Consider the following 18,019-nt stretch of genomic DNA (forward strand, 5'->3'; position numbering starts at 1 on the left):
AGGAGACTGCATAAGGAGAGTGTTCTTATGCAGTCTCAGCACGGTTAAAGAAAATGCTTGGCATAGGCAAATGTATTTCTTCTCTGGTCAATTTTACTCACGTGGAGCAACTTAATAGGTTCCTGACAATACCGTAATATATGTCCACCTCTCGACAAGCCACACAATTGAGGGAGCACCATTCATTATTATAATTAAGTGGTTCTACAACCGAGAGAGACATAAGTGCTGAATTGCAGGAAGAAAACACGTTAAGTAATGCAACAATGCTCTGACGCAAGGTCATAAAATGGAGTTTGTCCAAGTGCTAGAACCGTTCAAGGAAGCTGACAAACCAGACCAGTTAACCCCTGAAGGTTTGGAAGATGCATGAGCCAATCTTGAGATACAAGTGCCAGCCACTATCATAGTATAATATTGATTTGGCTGCCGCTCCTATTCTTCCCACTGATTCTCAAACAAATTAGAATAAGTATCCTCCAATAAATAAGCTTACTTCTGACCTTTCTCATTGGGTGTTTTAATATGTTATCTATTATTGTTGAAATCACAAATACCTAAAAGAGTACAAATTAAATAGAAATGATAACAGACTGAAGTAGACATTGGAATAACAACTTCTTAAAGTTCCTAAAGCTAGACTCTCCAGATAAAATAAGCATAAACCATCAGAGTGGGCAAGGGACGACATTCCATTAGAGCAACATAGAAATTCATTCTTTGAAGCTATTTGTTTACAAAGTCTCCAATGATAAGAAAAACATATAAACAATGGAGCAATAGTGTTTTGGTTATGATAAGGCAACTCATCTCATTAAGGAATGTATAAGTCAGTTTAAGTTTTCAATGCAACATAATTAGATTATGTCACCCGTTAAAGAGGAAATGTACTTAATTTGGAAATAATCCACTTAATTCCAGAGTAATTGCACTCAGTGAAGTCAATTAAATTGATTTATCGCATCAATGTTGGAGCTAGAAACATAAGCATTTAGATGAACCTGCGATAACATCTGCAAAATATGTGTACATGACCAATAACACTTAATTTGATTTGATTTTGATGTCTTGGATACAATTATTCTGCAAACTCACACTCATACTGATAGGCAATGACAGCATTTTCTTTTTTTCCTCAAATGTTTTAGTCATTTAGCAGATACCCTTATCCAGAGCAAGGAATGACAGTAGTGAGTGCATAGATTTTCATCCTTTTTCTTACTGTGCACTTGGACAGCACTGTGCACTTGGATAGCAAATGTATAATAACACTATTGTGACACTTTTATAACCATAGCTAACCTCTCAAGGGATGTGAATGACAATGACATGAAAAATAACCATGTTACCTGAATCTCCCTTGCGTGGTATATGATAATCAGACCAAGAAGAATGATTGTAGAAAGGCTTATCAGGCATTTTAGAGCTAATGAATACAATGACTCCTGTAAAGAGAAAAAGAACAATAGTAATACAACAACACATGTATTCATGCAACAAACAGTACTAATCTTACAAAAATAAAAATATATTATATATTGGATAATTAAAATGTAAGAACATTTCAGGAAACTCCTGTAAGGTAGGCCTACATATTGGATTTGCACATAGCTAGTTCAATATAGTACAAGGCTACAGTATATTAGTAAAACCTAGCAAAGCACATCATACTGTGACACTTACTTTATTTTGAAAGATCTATATCTTGAAAACTTGAATGCTGACATGCAAAACGTTTTGGGACTGTATCAACAGTGGACTAATTAAAAAAATACCAAAAGATAGTTTTTGAGTGGAGTTTTCCTTTAAGGCCAACAGAGGACATTCCTTTAATGCTTGGGAGATCATGTGTCACTATATCAATGGAGTTTGTAAACCCACCTGGGCTCAAAGTGTAACCTGGTCTCAAAAGCATTTTGTATTATTCGGTACATAAACCCGAGACACTCCATTTAGTGTTATATGTTACGTTTCGTATGGTATGTATTCATTTGTGAATGCCCATCATCCATTTCATATGCCCCCAGTATGAAAAATGTATGCACTCACTAACTGTAAATCGCTCTGGATAAGAGCGTCTGCTAAATGACTAAAATGTAAAATGTAATATGTTAAGAACAACAATTCGTATTATATGTTACGAATTTGCAAAATGTACAATATGTTACACATTTTCCAAATGTACACTATGTTAAGAATTTGCAAAATGACAATGTTACGAATTTGCGAAACTTACAATATGTTACGAATTTGCAAAACGTATGATATGTTACGAATTCTAGCTAGGTGGCTAACGTTAGCTAGCTGGCTAACGTTAGCTAGGCTAGAGTTTAGGGTTAAGTTTAGGAGTTAGGTTAAAGGGTTAAGGTTAGGGGAAGGGTTAGCTAAAAGGGTTAAGGTTAGCTAACAAGCTAAGTAGTTGCAAAGTAGCAGAAAAGTTGCTAATTAGCTAAAGTTGTCCATGATGAGATTCGAACTTGCAACCTTTGCTTTATACACCCACCCATTCACCCTGACCAACCATCTATCTTATGTAACCATACCAAACGTAACATATCATACTCAATTTTGTGTCTAGTCTATGAGACCAGGCTACAAAGAGAGAGACTATCCAGCCATGCAAGTTTTGGCTGATTGCATGGTTTATGGGTTAAGTCTTCAGTCTTCACTGTCTAAATATTTGATGTATAAAGAAAACAATTCGACTATGCTACTACTGGTTTAAATCACTTTAAAATGAAACTTGCGGTTTTTCCTGGTAAACTCGACATGCCAGTCAAGTAATCCTTCTGACCTAGATGGACCTACAGCCTACCGGGATTGAGTTACGCACCTTTCCATAGGCTCCCCATGAGAGTTCAGTCTCTATAACCATAACTACGATCCCAAACATCCCAAAGATCAAAGCATAGTCGCTGAGACGCTTCCTTTTCTCAAACAAGGCCCTTCTATGTCCAAGCTTTTGCCCAATGTTCTGGTTCTTCTTTTTACCCGATTTACTGCCACTGTTGTTACATCCACCCCCTCCGTCTCCCGATGCGTAAGGCATAAGGGTGGTGGAATTGTTCTCCGGTTTAGAGGCTAGGGTGTCCGACGCATCTGCAGTAGAGATTGGTTGTAAAGGCTGGGATTCTGAATCAAACTCGTGTAGGTTTCTGCGGGACGAGCTCAAGTTGCTCAGCGGTCGCATTACTCCGCCGTTGTATCTGCAGCTACTCATGGCTATTTCGTTATACGAGTTACTGTCTTTGTGGCTGCTGCTCGGGCTGCCCCACTGCCGATTGTGGCACTGCTGATGGTAATGATGTCTGGATGAACTACCATGACTGGAGGGCTTGAACTCACAGACGCTAAATTGAGAACCTTGCCTCGAAGACGTTATGGATTGTATCCTTAAAGTTCCTTGAGTGGTCGGTGACGTCCCACGAAAAACAAGGCTTTTTCTTGCATCACAGGTACAGTTATTGCATGTGCAGCATTGGTTGCGCTCCTTAGTGAGCCGTTCCTCTCGTCCGCAGTAGTCCTGGTACTTACAGTGATGCTGGAACTGCTGCTCTTGAAGGATATCGTTCTGCAACTGCAATGGGGTTTCCATGTCAGTGCTGCTGTTTAAAGCAGCAGTCGAGTACCATCATACACCCGCCGAAGGGCGTTGTGGTATGTACTGGAGGACAGCTACGGAGCCAGATTAGACCCATTTCGGCTCCTGTAGAATGTAAGTGATGGCTCCAAATGGATAGTCAGGCCCAAAACAACTGTCTTGACGTCATTGAAAAGGTTGCAACATCTTTTCGAATATTAATTCAAGGAAAGTAGCATGTCAGTAGTGAAAAACAATGTCTTACAAGTGAGACTGTTCAAGTATGAACATGATAAGGAAAAAAATCATTGAGGGCCTATTACATATGCTCATAACCTAGGCGTACTGCTATACATGGGACCTCTCACTGATGTTCTCACTGATGTTCACACTGATGTTCTCACTGATGTTCACTGTAATATACCAGTGGGGTAGCCTACCATTTACACACAAAACAAACGTGTAAAAACAACTAATATTGTGTGCTGTTTTGACGTATCCATTTATAACAATGTCTATGTTGGTGCCAATATAAACGTGAAAAATAAAAACGTGGATTACAATGAAAATGTACTCTTATATTCATTGCATTCATTAAATAACAACCAACATAATGTAAAACAAATAAACACATAGCTTAAAAGATAGCATATCTTGTTCAGGAGTTTTCCCATCATCCAATATTCTTCTGATAAAAAATCTGCAATGCCTTTTATCAGCATGCACTACTTTAGGCTGATATCGAATGTAAGAGATCATAATAATGAAAATATGTTTTGTCCATTTTATGTAGGTTACTGATACTGACCAGTAGTCAGTACTGACCAGATATACACCAGATCATTTTGGCGGTGGTGGGTTTGAATGGGCCGCACTGGCTACCGCACTGGCTACCGCACTGACTACTGCCGTCGAAAGCGCGTTATAAATAAAGATGGTGATGGTAAATGTGCAACGTCAGCACCATAGGAAAAACATGTCAATATGTGTTTTTAGCTAATGAAAGGCTACATTGTGTTGTTATCTCTCTCATTATCTACGAAAAATCAACTGCTGCCAAGACTTGCACTTGGACACATTTGGGAGCCCAGAAATGTAGCCCAACCCCTCGTTTTGATTTGGTTGAGTTGTCAACTAAAGAGAATTCAACGTGAAATCAACAAAACATTTCACCATGTTATTGGATTTATGATAAAAGTTGAGTGACAAAAATACGAAATTCCCTTACATTGATGACTTTTTGCAAATCCAATCAGTTTTCATTTGATTCAAGTAAACACATACATTTGTTTTGTTGAAATGACGTGGAAACAATGTTGATTCAACCAGTTTTTGCCCAGTGGGTTATGTTTCAACAACCAAACCTCTCAATTTATCAAGTGTAGGTTACTAGGGCTAATATTGTAGCCTACACTAACTGTACGTCGCTCTGGATAAGAGCGTCTGCTAAATGACTAAAATGTAATGTAAATGTACTCTTGAACACTGCATCGCAGTGCTAGCTGTGCCATTAGCCTGTTTCGAATCCAGGCTCTCTCGTAGCCGGCCGCGACCGGGAGACCCATGGGGCGGCGCACAATTGGCCCAGCGTCGTCCAGGGTGGGGGAGGGAATGGCCGGCAGGGATGTAGCTCAGTTGGTAGAACATGGCGTTTGAAACGCCAGGGTTGTGGGTTCGATTCCCACGGGGGGCCAGTATGAAAAAAATAAAAATAATGTATGCACTCACTAACTGTAATTCGCTCTGGATAAGAGCGTCTGCTAAATGACTAAAACGTAAATGTAATATGTTGCTTAGTCCAGATGAGTTACAATTACATTATTCAGGGTAAAATAAATTGTTCATGGTGAGGCTAGAACACATGCTATGGTATGTATTTTATTTGGATCCCCATTAGCTGTTGCTGAAGCAGCAGTTACTCTTCCTTGTATCACTCAAAACCATTTTCTGTTATTTTATCAATCGATAGTAGCCAATGCGTAGCTGATGTGGATGTGTAAGTCGCTCTGGATAAGAGCGTCTGCTAAATGATGTAAATGTAAATGTAAATGTAAATGATTGAGCCACTCAAGATGTTGGAGATAGCAATTTCCTTCACAGGGTCTGTGCCTGTTCATGTTGGTCACATTCACAGACCATGTGACTTGCATTCCAGCCAGACTGAGGGCCGTCTCAATCCTCAGATTGATGTGATCGCTGGTAGCGGTGTTATTAATGGAGTGGAGGAATTATGTCACCCGGAGGAAATATAGGCAACTGCTCAAAATTGAGCATCTGGGGATCCATAAAGCAAAGCCTGAACCCAATCATCCACACCTATCGGGTACTGCTGCAACCACAAATTATTATAGAATCTTGTATGTGTATTTTTTAAATATCCAACATCATTGTTCTCTCAAATTGTATCTTGTATTTTCTGAATCCTGAATGATCTGAATCCTGACAGCCTGTTTAGGCTATCTGGTTAAAATAGACTATTATAGGGCTCATTTTACAGTACTTGGTTAATATAACTCCAAACCCCTTTGAATTATGTCAGAGAAGGCATCTCCAGTTTAGAAAAAGTACCTATGCACCAGTGACTCCAAATCTTTGAAATGACGGGAGCTGTCCAAGGTGCTGAAGAAAATGTAATTCATTTGGTACCGATTGAGTGTTGTCCCTTTAAATTATGTTTTTTTTTTGCACGAGATCGCAATGCGCACTTGCCTCAGATTGGCTGGTCTGTCTGCCCACGTGCCGTTTTTGGAATTCAGCGGAAACAAATTTGTAGCTAGCTAGCTGCAATTAATGTAACTAAGCGTTCTAAATATATCTATGTAATCAGTAAAGAGGACGCCTGATGGCAAGGATGTAACTAGCTATCTTACTAGTGTAGGTCAGAGTTAGAATAATTCACGTGCACGTACAGTAGTTAGTGTCGACATTAGCAGGGTCATCTCTACCTCCATGTACGGAATGCAAGCTAGCTAGTTAATCAGCGTCAATCAAAAACAAAATAACGTTTGAAATCCTCTCTGGCGAAAGAGCCATTACCATTAGCTAGCTAGGCAGGTTGTGATTTTTGCTGACAGCGAACAGAGATGTTTGCTGGCTTGTTTGATTTCACGATGTTGCTTGTTTAGCTCGAACAACACGTCTGTGTATTTGCCCTCAGCTGCAGCTACCGTCAATTGAAGAATCTTGCAATGAAGAATCAAAGATTTATTAAACATAACACAGACTCATTGAATGAAGTTCTCACGGGGCAGCAAACACGTAGTAATGAGCACGCTTACTTCGCTACATAGACCAGGGTTTCCCAAACTCGGTCCTGGGGGCCCCCCTGGTTGAACGTTTTGTTTTTCTGCCCTAGCACTACACAGCTGATTCAAATAATCAAAGCTTGATGATGAGTTGGTTATTTGAATCAGCTGTGTAGTACTAGGGCAAAAAACTAAACTTGCACCCAGGGGAGGCCCCAGGACCGAGTTTGCGAAACCCTGACATAGACCACACACTTATCCAAGAAAGTTTTATTTTCGGGTTGGGGTTGGAAAGGGTGGTCCCTGTAGTGCCTGATACCAGACCCAGTATTGACACTTACTGGGATGTAAACCAAGACACATTTGGAAAAATTAAACCCATACATAAGCCCAGACCAGACCAAATATCTAGCAAAATAAGGCATCTTCTCTCAAAACAGTCAACATGCCCACCCAGCTCTCACAGTAGGCACTTTGTGTGTTGAGTATTTTTGCTTTGACATTTTTCACTTGCAGAGACTGTTGTCTACCCTCCCGAGTGGCGAAGTGGTCTAAGGCACTGCATCGCAGAGATCCTGGTTCGAATCCAGGCTCTGTCGTAGCCGGCCACGACCGGGAGACCCATGGGGTGGTGCACAATTGGCCCAGGGTAGGGGAGGGAATGACCGGCAGGGATGTAGCTCAGTTGGTAGAGCATGGTATTTGCAACGCCAGGGTTGTGGGTTTGATTCCAGTATGAAAAAAAATAAAAATGCAGTCACTAACTGTAAGTCGCTCTGGATAAGAGCGTCTGCTAAATGACTAAAATGTAAATGTTGTCCTGGAGACCTCAGAGCCCGAACGTCCCCCAGGGCCTGGCTCAGTGAGAGGCATGGACAGTGTGGTACTAGACTGAATCAGATGAGGAGATATCTGGGTCATCGTGATGTTGTCGGGGAAGTAAGTTAGTCACCAAACTCATCTAAATACTGTATATCAGACTTCACCACTCTAGGTTTACACAGAGCCGAGGAAATCACTTGTATATCAATATTCTACAAGAGTTCACAGGTCACATAGCTCCATCCATCTTACCTGCAGCGTGCCTTCAACACAAGGCATGTATCTGTCACCCCTGTGATGTACTAGGCAGGTGGATGTACTGATGCCATACACATTACACACTAATCAAGATTTTGAGGACATTTTTAGAATGATTTATTTACCAAGGCTCATGTTTTCTTTGATCAATACTATTGAATCGAATGGAATCTGCTGTGTCATGTTCTGTGGCCTGCTCTGTGACATGGAAGTCAATAAGTTAGTGAAACGTGAACATGAAAGATATGTTTAACTGAGATAAGTGCAATTAAGTGCAATTCATCTTTAATTCATCTCTGGGGTTTCTACTCCTAGCAACACAAACTAGAGACAGTGTGTTAATATGCCCCCCTTAATGTCCTGGTTTAGACCCAGTCTGTAAGAGGAGACTAGAGGTGTGTGACAGCTCCCAGGAGAGTGGGGCATCCAACTCTAGCAAGAAACCAGCCCTCCAGGAAGATTTAGTGGTGAGTCCACTAGGGCCGGGACGATACCAGGATCGCGATACTCATTAGTATCTTGGCAAGGAAACAAAACACGAAGTGGATTTAACTTCTTTAGGAAAACAGCCCTAATGTTGGAAACAAACATCATTATGTTGTTTGCAATACTATATTACAATACTGGTATCGTCCCGGTCCTAGAGTTCACCTGACTGCACTCCAATCCCTCCTCCCTCCTCCAGCCTCCATGACACCCCCAAACCAGGGTGGGGGTGCATACTCTGTTTACACCTGACATGTGAGTCATCTGTGTTAAGCTGGAGATTTCCTGAAGTAATTTGGCTAAAGTGCCCCGCTCAAGGGCACAAGAGCCGTGTGCCCCACCTGGAGTTTTGACCTCCAGGTTACCAGTTTATTTCCCTGACCAAGATGATATACTGCCACCCTACTTGTTCATTTGTTATTTGTCATCTCCAGTACAGAGGGGTAGGCTTGCGTGCGGAGGAGCTCACACTCTAATTGGCGTCTGCCTTAGGACTTCACGCGCCAGTGTGTTTTTGTCCTACCAGACAGATGATTCTGAGGACGAGTGTCCAGAGCCCAGCTGGAAGAGCCAGAAGGACATGGTGAGGAAACTGCAGACTAAGTTCCCCTTCTGGTCAAGGAGGTGAGGCTTCCATCGTCTGTAGAATCCCACTCTACAGGCCCTGTGTTCTCTGTCACTGCAGTTCCACAACACATTCATCAATGCCCTAAATGTTGGCAAATGTGAACAAAAATATTTTAAATGTTGGAGTTGCATATTAATAATTCCTTTGACAAAAAGGTATGGTTTTTGTTTACAACTGTATCTATTTGTCTTATCCTGCATGCACACAGGAGCTTAGAGGACCACTTCTGGAGCATGGTTGGCACTTTGAGGAAACCCTAGAAGCACTGCACATGTTTTCAGAGGAGGGTGAGAGTTGTGTGTGTCTGTTACGTGTGCCTGTTTATACAAAATAAAAACATGTACATTATTTTAGGTAGCTATTTAAGTCCCTTGCTGTCTTGTAGCCCTATAGTTTCCTGTGTTAAAATAATAGCATCAATTTTATTTATTTGAGAAAAATAAATAGGTAGCCAAACGTCCCTCCCAGGTCCTGTAGACTGATTCTGTTTCCTCCCTTAGGGGAGAGGTCCAGTCAAGAGGACACCCAGGCATCATCATCAGCTAGTTCTTCCCCATAAACCTCAGCATGCCAGGCAGCCCCAGCAGCCAAACCCCCTGGTCAGCCCCCATCACTACCTTACAAGCCTACCAATGGGACCATAATTAAGACCGTCAATAGGCTGACCGAAGGAGCAGACAAAAGGAGGAGGGTGATTCCAGAGCCAGGCACCAGCTCTGAGGACGAGGCTAGTGATGACTTTGATGAGTCTGCTGAGGGCATGGAGCTGAACTTGGAGGAGGCTCAGATCTGGAGGTTGGAACAGGGTATGTGAAGGGCCAGATCCTCAGGTTCTTTCAGGAGGCATCGCCAGACGAGCTGTCTCTCATCTCTGGCTGCTCTGTGAAGAAGGCCCAGAGGATTGTCGCGCTGCGCCCATTTAACAAATGGGAGGATCTGGTGAGTGGCACAACAAACCTGTGTGAACACACACACACACACACACACAGTTTTCTTTTCATCATGATTCATTACTGAATTCCCTATGTTACTATGACCTCTCCAAGTTCCAGTTGAAGCCTTACCAGCTAATTGGTCTAAAGTGTGTGTGTACCCCCAGGTGACTGTTCTCGACGGAGGGAATGGCCTCTCCACTGACCTGGTGCAGGGCTGTTGTGTGGTCCTGAGGGAACAGGACGTGGTGCGCAGCCTCTTGACCAAGTGTGAGAACATCACCAACAAGATGAGGCAGGACGTGACCCAAGTAGTGGAGAGGGATAAGGGGTCCCAGAAACAGCCTGAGATCCTCATCAGCAAGTGGGTTTAGCTGCTGTTTTTATACTAACCTCACTGATATACGTATTCAGATAGTTGTGATTTTCGTAGACAAACACAATCTCATACATGTACATAGGCAGTCTTGAACGCACACACACACCCTTGTGTTACTTTGACCTCTCCAGGTTCCAGTTGGAGCTTTATCAGCTAATTGGTCAAAATTGTCTGACTCTGCTACACCAGAACAACCTGAGTGGAATCCTTGCTGATGAAATGGTGAGTTGTTATTCCTGACCAGTCTCCAACAGCTTATCTCAGCTCCTCTGAGACTCAGCACACATGGCATGACAACAGATGCAATCCTGTGTTAATGTGATTGGGAAGTGGGGCTCTCTTTTTGTTGTGCCAATTCAGCCTCTGTAAATCAATGTTTATAATGAACCACCTCCTGTCTTCTGTTGGCAGGGTTTGGGGGAAGACCATCTAGGCCATCTCTTTCCTGTTTCCTTGTTTCAGCAAGGAACAACAAAGTTTCATCACATTCTAAAGAGTCCATGTTACCGTGGAAACAGACTCAACTGCACGAATGCCCGGCTGTCCTGTCTTCAGTCAGCTGTTCGTTCCACAAAAAAAACAACGTTATGGCGGTTATTTTATTTTTGATGATGGTCTTCATCCACAATCGTCGGTTATACGGTAATTGTGCCTGTCCTAGTTTTTTAACAGACTCTGGTGTACTATAGTGAGTGACTCTTCTGTTCATTCTGAATGGCGTGACACATCATACTGTAGCCATCATGGTTAAGGCTTCACATTTATTTGATTATACAGATTTCAACCTGTTGGTTTAAGTCACCAGAAGTGAAAGGATTACCAAATATAGATTCTAATATATTGTCCTATTTATATCACATTTGTGTGTGTGTGTTTAGGGTCTGTGGAGGATCGCAGGTTCCTTCAATATGATATTCTCAACAGACGGGTCGACTACAACATAATAATTTCCACGTAAGTCTCAAATCTAAGAATTACGGTTATGCAAGAATGACAATAGAGAGAAGTACACTTGAGTCTAGTAGTATACAGGTTCACATCCTACTGTGTTAGCTAACTGCTGTGTGTCTTCTGAGCGACACACTTAGCCTCTGGAAATATCCAGTGGAATTAGTGGAGATCTTGTAAAACTATCCGCCGTGTAAGTCACCCCAGCCAGGCTTCTGCTAACACTCCAATAATGATAATATATTCAGTGTTTGACTGAACCTGAAAAGGTCTTTGTAAGCTGAACCTGTGACTCATTCATTATTCATGGTAATCAAGTGGTTGCCATGCCTCACAGACTACTTGTGGGAACCTTGTGTGGCTCCTTGAGCTGCTGTGTGTCTGCCAGCTACGCTCTGACCATCGGCAATGACAACGACCGCAGCCTGTTCCGAAAGCTCAAGCTGGAGTATGCCGAGCATGAGCTGAAGAACATGAGCTCGCTGCGCTAGTGCCACCTCATGGCCATCAACGTCAGTACATTGCAGGGGGCACCGGGGGGTGGGGAGGGGGCTTTCATTGGTCACCTTGGTTGAAACAGCAGAGAGGAAGAGGCAAAGTGATAGGTTTTACTCCGCCCAAAATCTGTCCACGAAAATAAACCCACGAAATGAGGGATTTTTGTATGGGGGTCAATGAGAAAGTGTCAAAATTGGTAAACAAAACATTGAATTGCTAATTTGCTACGTGAGGCTTATTTGATCAAATAGAAGTTTCATAATGGTTAGGTTTTTACAAATGCACTGATATAAGTGGATCATGTGGCATTTCGGCCAAAAGTTATATTGGAGTTGTGCCTGTTGTCATAGAGAGCGATAGAGGACTCATCATGGATATAATCTGTTTTAGCATGGACATTGACATTGAGGGCTTCCACCATTTTAAAGTAGTCAACTGGGTGGGGATTCCTATGAGTTGGGAGCAATCAGCCAATGAAGAAGAAGAAAATGTACTATTTTAAAATGAAGATAGCCTCAATGGCGCTGCCCATGCTGTCACAGATGCTATAATGGCACAGATACAAAGATGAGTCCTCTATCTGTATGGCCTCTTGTTCACATGCGTATCTGCATTCTCATTGTCTAGAATGGTCCGACTCCCACCTGATCTCGCCTCCTCCCACCTGCCTTCCATCTTTGAGGACATATATTTCCATTGTTAGCGTGCTCACTCGAATATCTTGTCAATCAAATCACATTTTATTTGTCACATGCTTCGTAAACAACAGGTGTAGACTAACAGTGAAGTGCTTACTTACGGGCCCTTCCCAACAATGCAAAGAGAGAGAGAATAGAGAAATAATAGAAAAGTAAAACATGTAATAATAAATACAGAATCAGTGACGATAACTTGGCTATATACACGGGTTACCAGTACCGAGTCAATGTGCAGTGGTACGATGTAATTAAGGTAGATATGTACAACTAGGGAAAAAGTGACTAGGCAACAGAATAGATCATAAACAGTAGCAAATTAGTCAAATAAATTAGTGCAAAAAGGGACAATGCAGATAGTCTGGGTAGCTATTTGGTTAACTATTTAACTAACAATTTAGCAGTCTTATAGCTTGGTGGTAGAAGCTGTTCAGGGTCCTGTTGGTTCCAGACTTGGTGCATCGGTACCGCTTGCCATGTGGTAGCAGAGAGAACAGTCAATGACTAGGGTGGCTGGAGTCTGACAATTTTTCGGGCCTTCCTCTGACACCGCCTGGTATAGAGGTCCTGGATGGCAGGGAGCTCGGCCCCAGTGATGTACTGGGCCGTACGCACTACCCTCTGTAGCGCCTTGCGGTGGGATGCCAAGCAGTTGCCATACCAAGCGATGATGCAGCCAGTCAAGATGCTCTCAATGGTGCAGCTGTAGAACAAATTGAGGATCTGAGGGCCCATGCCAAATATTTTCAGCCTCCTGAGGGGGAAGAGGTGTTGTCGTGCCCTCTTCATGACTCTGATGTTGTGTGTGGACCATGACAGATCCTTAGTGATGTGGACACTGAGGAACTTGAAGCTCTTGACCCGCTCCACTACAGCCCCGTCGATGTGAGTGGGGGCGTGCTCGGCCCTCCGTTTCCTGTAGTCCACGATCAGCTCCTATGTCTTGCTAATATAATAGACAATCTTTGATAACAGCCATTATTGATTTGGTGTGATAATAATTTTAAGATAAGTGTTTGCCTTTGCCTCTAAACTGTTCTTCTTCCTGCCTGAACAATGTCTTGTTTATCTCCTGTGAGTCACCCCTCTTTCTTCCTTTTCACTGCAGTGTATTCTGACACCTTTTGTAAAGTGCTGCATGGTATGCACTATATAAGTCTAATCAGATTTGATTTTGATTTGATCTCAGGCCAAGTACCGTCTGCTACTGACTGGGACCCCAGTGGAGAACAACCTCCTGGAGCTCATGTTCCTGCTCAACTTCATCATGCCCAATATGTTCTCCAGCAGCACTGCACAGCTCGCCAACATGTTTTTTATATTTTTTATATTTTACCTTTATTTAACTAGGCAAGTCAGTTAAAAACAAAATCTTATTTACAATGACGGCCTACACCGGCCAAACCCAGACAACGCTGGGCCAATTGTGCGCCGCCCTATGGGACTCCCAATCACGGCCGGTTGTGATACAGCCTGGAATCGAACCAGGGGGTCTGTAGTGACGCCTCAAGCACTGAGATGCAGTGCCTTAGACCACTGCGCCATGGTGAGGCTAGAACGCATGATATGGGATCACTCCAAAATATTAAGCTTAATACACAGCAAGTTTGACTCATCCAACAATCTTTATTTCCTGTCAGAAATCTTCAGAGGAGCAGCTTTGAGATGGAGAGGATCGCTCATGCCAAACTTATCATGAAACCCTTCATCATCAGACCTGTCAAGAGTAAGGTACGGAACAGCTTGGTCTAAACTCATTACCTGATATGGTTATGGCATTGGGACAGTGATATCACATGATGCACACTATATGAAGGTTCATGATCAGTGTGAAATCCTATGAACTTGGGCTAGGACCAGTACGTCTGGACGTTTGAGCGGATCAAGGACGCAACGATGATGGCTGTTCCATTCATCAGACCCCTGTCGGATGTCCCGATAATTTTCTCACGTCAGAAATGTGGGTCGTGCAGCTTGTGGTGTGAGCAGTGCTACGACACGATTGGGCAAGGACTGCTGCCAATGAGCACTCAGCATGTGAGACCAAAACAATGATGCCGAAGAGGAGAGCAACAACAACACGCACCCTGTGGACCGAGGTGATGGAAGACAGATTAGTGGAGCTGTGGAGAGAACGCTGCTTCCTTCAATGGGGCGAGTTCGTTTTACATGGCCCGCGGTGCCCCAGATGGGTGGAGTTTGCACATTTTAGACCATAGTCCTTAAGTGAAATCTCCACCCACCCGGGCCACCAGGCCATCCAAAACAAACTCCACCAATATTACATCCTACCATGAATGAAAACAAAAAGATAATTTCATATTATCATTATTAGTCCATATTCTGCACCTCCGTCTCTTTTTTGATGTTTCTGCACATAATAATGTGTACACTAATAAAGCAGCTCACTGTTTACGTCATTATTTCCCCCCTACAACCCGAGAAATGCATGGCAGGATCAACTAGGGAATCATTGTGTATTGTGAGCACCCACGTCCTGGGGTTGAGGATGGACGGAATGAAAGATTTAGGACAAGGAAATCGGGAAATGTGAGCACGTCGAAGTTGTTAAGATTTTAGAAGTTGTGTAGTGTATGACCAACATTCTGTGCCATGAGTGACAAGAAGCAGCAGCTCTACAACACCTTGATGCAGAAGCTCAAGGGATCCACCAATGGAGAGAGTATGTTAGGGAGAGGAAGAATGAGAGAAAGGTATCTTGGTCATTTGAAAAGTGATGATAGGCTTAAGAGAATACTAAAAAGCAAAACATGTAGAATTTTAGGATGCACAGATTAACTGATTTAAGACCATATCATGTGCCCATGTGTCCTCCTCAGAGAGAGAACTGACTAAATGGGATGATGCAGTTGAGGAAGATGGCCAATCATCCACTGCTGCACGGGCAGCATTACACCACTACTAAACTGGCTGCTATGAGTCGACTCATGCTCAAGGTCAGACCTGAACACTTACTGGTGTTTTAAGATAATTACAGTTATTGAACACGTTTGTAACTGCTATTGCCAGCTCTACTTCCACTACCACTAATATGACAGCTACTGCTGTTTCGTCTACTGTTACCACTACAGCAACTGCTGTTGATGGGGCTGCTGGAAGCTAAGGGTATTACAGTGTGTATTGTGGTCAGTCTGTGATTGCTTTGACTCTTGGCCCCATCAGGAGCCGACCCACCGTGACGCAGATCAAGGAGGATATGGAGGTCATGACAGACTTTGAGCTGCACCGGCTCTGTCTGCAGTACCCATCTGTACAAGACTATCAGCTGAACACAGACATGTTCCTGGACTCAGGAAAACTCAGCCTGCTCACACAGCTTCTGACCTCTCTCAAAAAGCAGGTGTGAAAGTGGAGTGGAAGTTGAACAAATGGAGACAGCGTCTTTATTATGCACTAGTATGCCTCACCCGTAATGACCCAGCTATAGCCATCTCCATCTCCCTGGGGGTTTCTTCTCCCCCATAAAACCAGTCACCCTTTTATTCCCCATTCCTCTACCTTTGTCAGACACTTCATCGCTTCCCTGCTCTCAATTACAATCACTCTTTCCTTGGCTTTCCCTCTTCCAACATGCAGTCAACCACATTTCTCTCTGATCCCTCCAGTCCTGTAGTCATTAATCACAGTGACTGTGTTTCTCTGTCAGGGGGATAGAGTGGTGCTCTTCAGTCAGTTCACCATGATGCTGGACATTCTAGAGGTTTTCCTGAAGCACGTGAAGCATCGCTACATTCGATTGGATGGGTCAATGCCCATGTTTGACAGGTAGGAATTGTCTGATGAATCAAGGACGTTGTACTCTGTCCCTACATCTGCAAGGCAAATAATGTTTTACCAGACTTAACTTACTATTATGTTCATTGAGTGCCTATAGCAGAGGCTGTACTTGTTTAGAAACTATATATCAAATTAGTTATGTTTCATTGAGCTGTTAATTTATCCCCGAATAGTATATGACAGGCATTTGTCATTTAGGAATGGATTGACAAGTAGTTTGGACTGAAAATGGTCACAGTCAGGGACTCTGGACATTATGCAAATTAAACTGTTAATCACAAAAACATTTACAAAAATTAATATTTCTTATTAATATAAATCTCTTTATGTCAATGGGGGGGGGGGAATAGCAAACTGATTATTTAGCTCCAAGTCTCTCCCATCCTCTTGTAGAATTATGCTGATTGACCAGTGCAACACAGAGCTGGACATCTTTGTGTTCTTGATGTCTACTAAGGCTGGGTGCCTGGACATCAACCTGACCTCAGCCAATGTGGTCATCTTGCATGACATCGATTGCAACCCCTACAATGATAGGCAGGCAGAGGACCGCTGTCACTGCGTCGGACAGATAAGGTCAGTGAGGAGGGGGAAACTGTTTACACACAAGCATTTTGCTAATGTTACCCGCTATACCCATGTGCTTTTTTGTGTGCTTCCTTTGAACTTGTGTTGCTCATACACTAGATATGAGTGTATATGCCCAGTAGTAAAATGTCATCTTAATTTTGCATGACTGTGAAAGTGATCAAGCTGATCATTAAGGAATCTGTAGAGGACAATATGCTCCGCATCAGACAGAAGAAACTCAAAATGGAGCAGGACATGACTGCCTCAGTCCCAGGACAGTGAGCTCACTGCCCCCACCTTACTCTCACATGAACCAAAATATACTGTACCTCGCATGCTCATACCAACACAACAGCATTCATTTTCATATAGCCTGCCAATGAACATATTCACTGACAGTTGATTATAGATTTTACGGGCTAAAACTAGATGCATTTAATTTGTCACAAGATGAGGACTCAATTCCAGAGGACATGGCCTCCCTTCTGATGGCATCATCTTCTTCTTCTTCTATGGTATCTTAGCGATCACACAATTTAATGTGCATCCCGCCACCTACTGTGCGGGATGGAAACAGGATTCCCAAAAATTGAATCCTGTTTCCATCCTGTTTCCAAAGCAACCAAACTACCAAAACATTTATAAATAAACTAAACAACTTTTCTGTTAAAAAATAAAACAGATCTGATCCCTACACAGGCTCAAAGGGAACTTGGGAGGGCGGGTCTTCCGGCGCCAGTACCCCTTGCAAGTCTTCAGATTGTGAGAGATTTATTATTTTTATAAATGATGGGATGACTAACTTAGAAAGAATGCATTCTGGACTGTGCTGATGTAGGTTGTGTCACCTGGCAAGCTGTGATTGATGTGAAGAGCTGTTTTAGGGGGTAAAATGAGATAAGGATTTGTGTCTCCAAATACTAGACTATACTGGTTCTTTGTGATCTGTGAACCATCCTTGGACGTAGGAATGGTGTCTAAGGGAGCTGGCTCTTCTCACTATGACAGGTTGTTATGATAAACGTATGCCTGGTAACAGAAGAGGCGGGGAACAGCCGGTGCGCCAACGGATAGGCTGAGTAAGTCTAAACCACGCTCAAGTCTCTACTCTGATTGGCCAGCAGAGAGGTGGGAAACTCTCTCTGTAAGAGTATTTGAAGAACAATCTAAAATAATGGAT

At 42.8% G+C, this 18,019-nt stretch overlaps 2 protein-coding genes across 3 annotated transcripts in view; one reads left to right on the forward strand and one right to left on the reverse strand.

Annotated features, from left to right (window-relative positions):
• Positions 1-3,595, reverse strand: part of kcnn2 (potassium calcium-activated channel subfamily N member 2) — a gene marked incomplete at both ends in the record, with an annotated part of 29,949 nt that extends 26,354 nt beyond the window's left edge. Inside the window, 2 exons of one of the 2 annotated variants that reach the window (XM_084160507.1) lie at positions 1,350-1,445; positions 2,834-3,595. In XM_084160507.1, coding sequence (XP_084016633.1) covers positions 1,350-1,445; positions 2,834-3,595 — 858 coding nt within the window. The remainder of the gene's footprint in view (positions 1-1,349; positions 1,446-2,833) is intronic. The other variant, XM_084160508.1, reaches the window with a different exon arrangement.
• An 849-nt stretch (positions 3,596-4,444) lies between these two features.
• smarcad1b (SNF2 related chromatin remodeling ATPase with DExD box 1b) lies at positions 4,445-17,363 on the forward strand (the record flags this gene model as incomplete). The annotated part of the gene is given in 26 exon segments (XM_084159287.1): positions 4,445-4,523; positions 8,275-8,372; positions 8,918-8,999; positions 9,002-9,015; positions 9,228-9,306; positions 9,520-9,575; positions 9,579-9,797; positions 9,800-9,958; positions 10,119-10,315; positions 10,462-10,552; positions 11,003-11,018; positions 11,209-11,284; positions 11,667-11,766; positions 11,770-11,790; positions 13,661-13,825; positions 14,122-14,217; positions 15,052-15,066; positions 15,070-15,154; positions 15,312-15,325; positions 15,327-15,449; positions 15,677-15,832; positions 16,139-16,257; positions 16,663-16,849; positions 17,008-17,102; positions 17,104-17,117; positions 17,269-17,363. Coding segments are annotated over 26 exon segments (2,451 nt in total).
• Between the last annotated feature and the right edge of the window lie 656 nt (positions 17,364-18,019).

This window comes from Coregonus lavaretus, assembly GCF_964263955.1.
Source record: "Coregonus lavaretus genome assembly, chromosome: 4".
NCBI lineage: Eukaryota > Metazoa > Chordata > Actinopteri > Salmoniformes > Salmonidae > Coregonus > Coregonus lavaretus.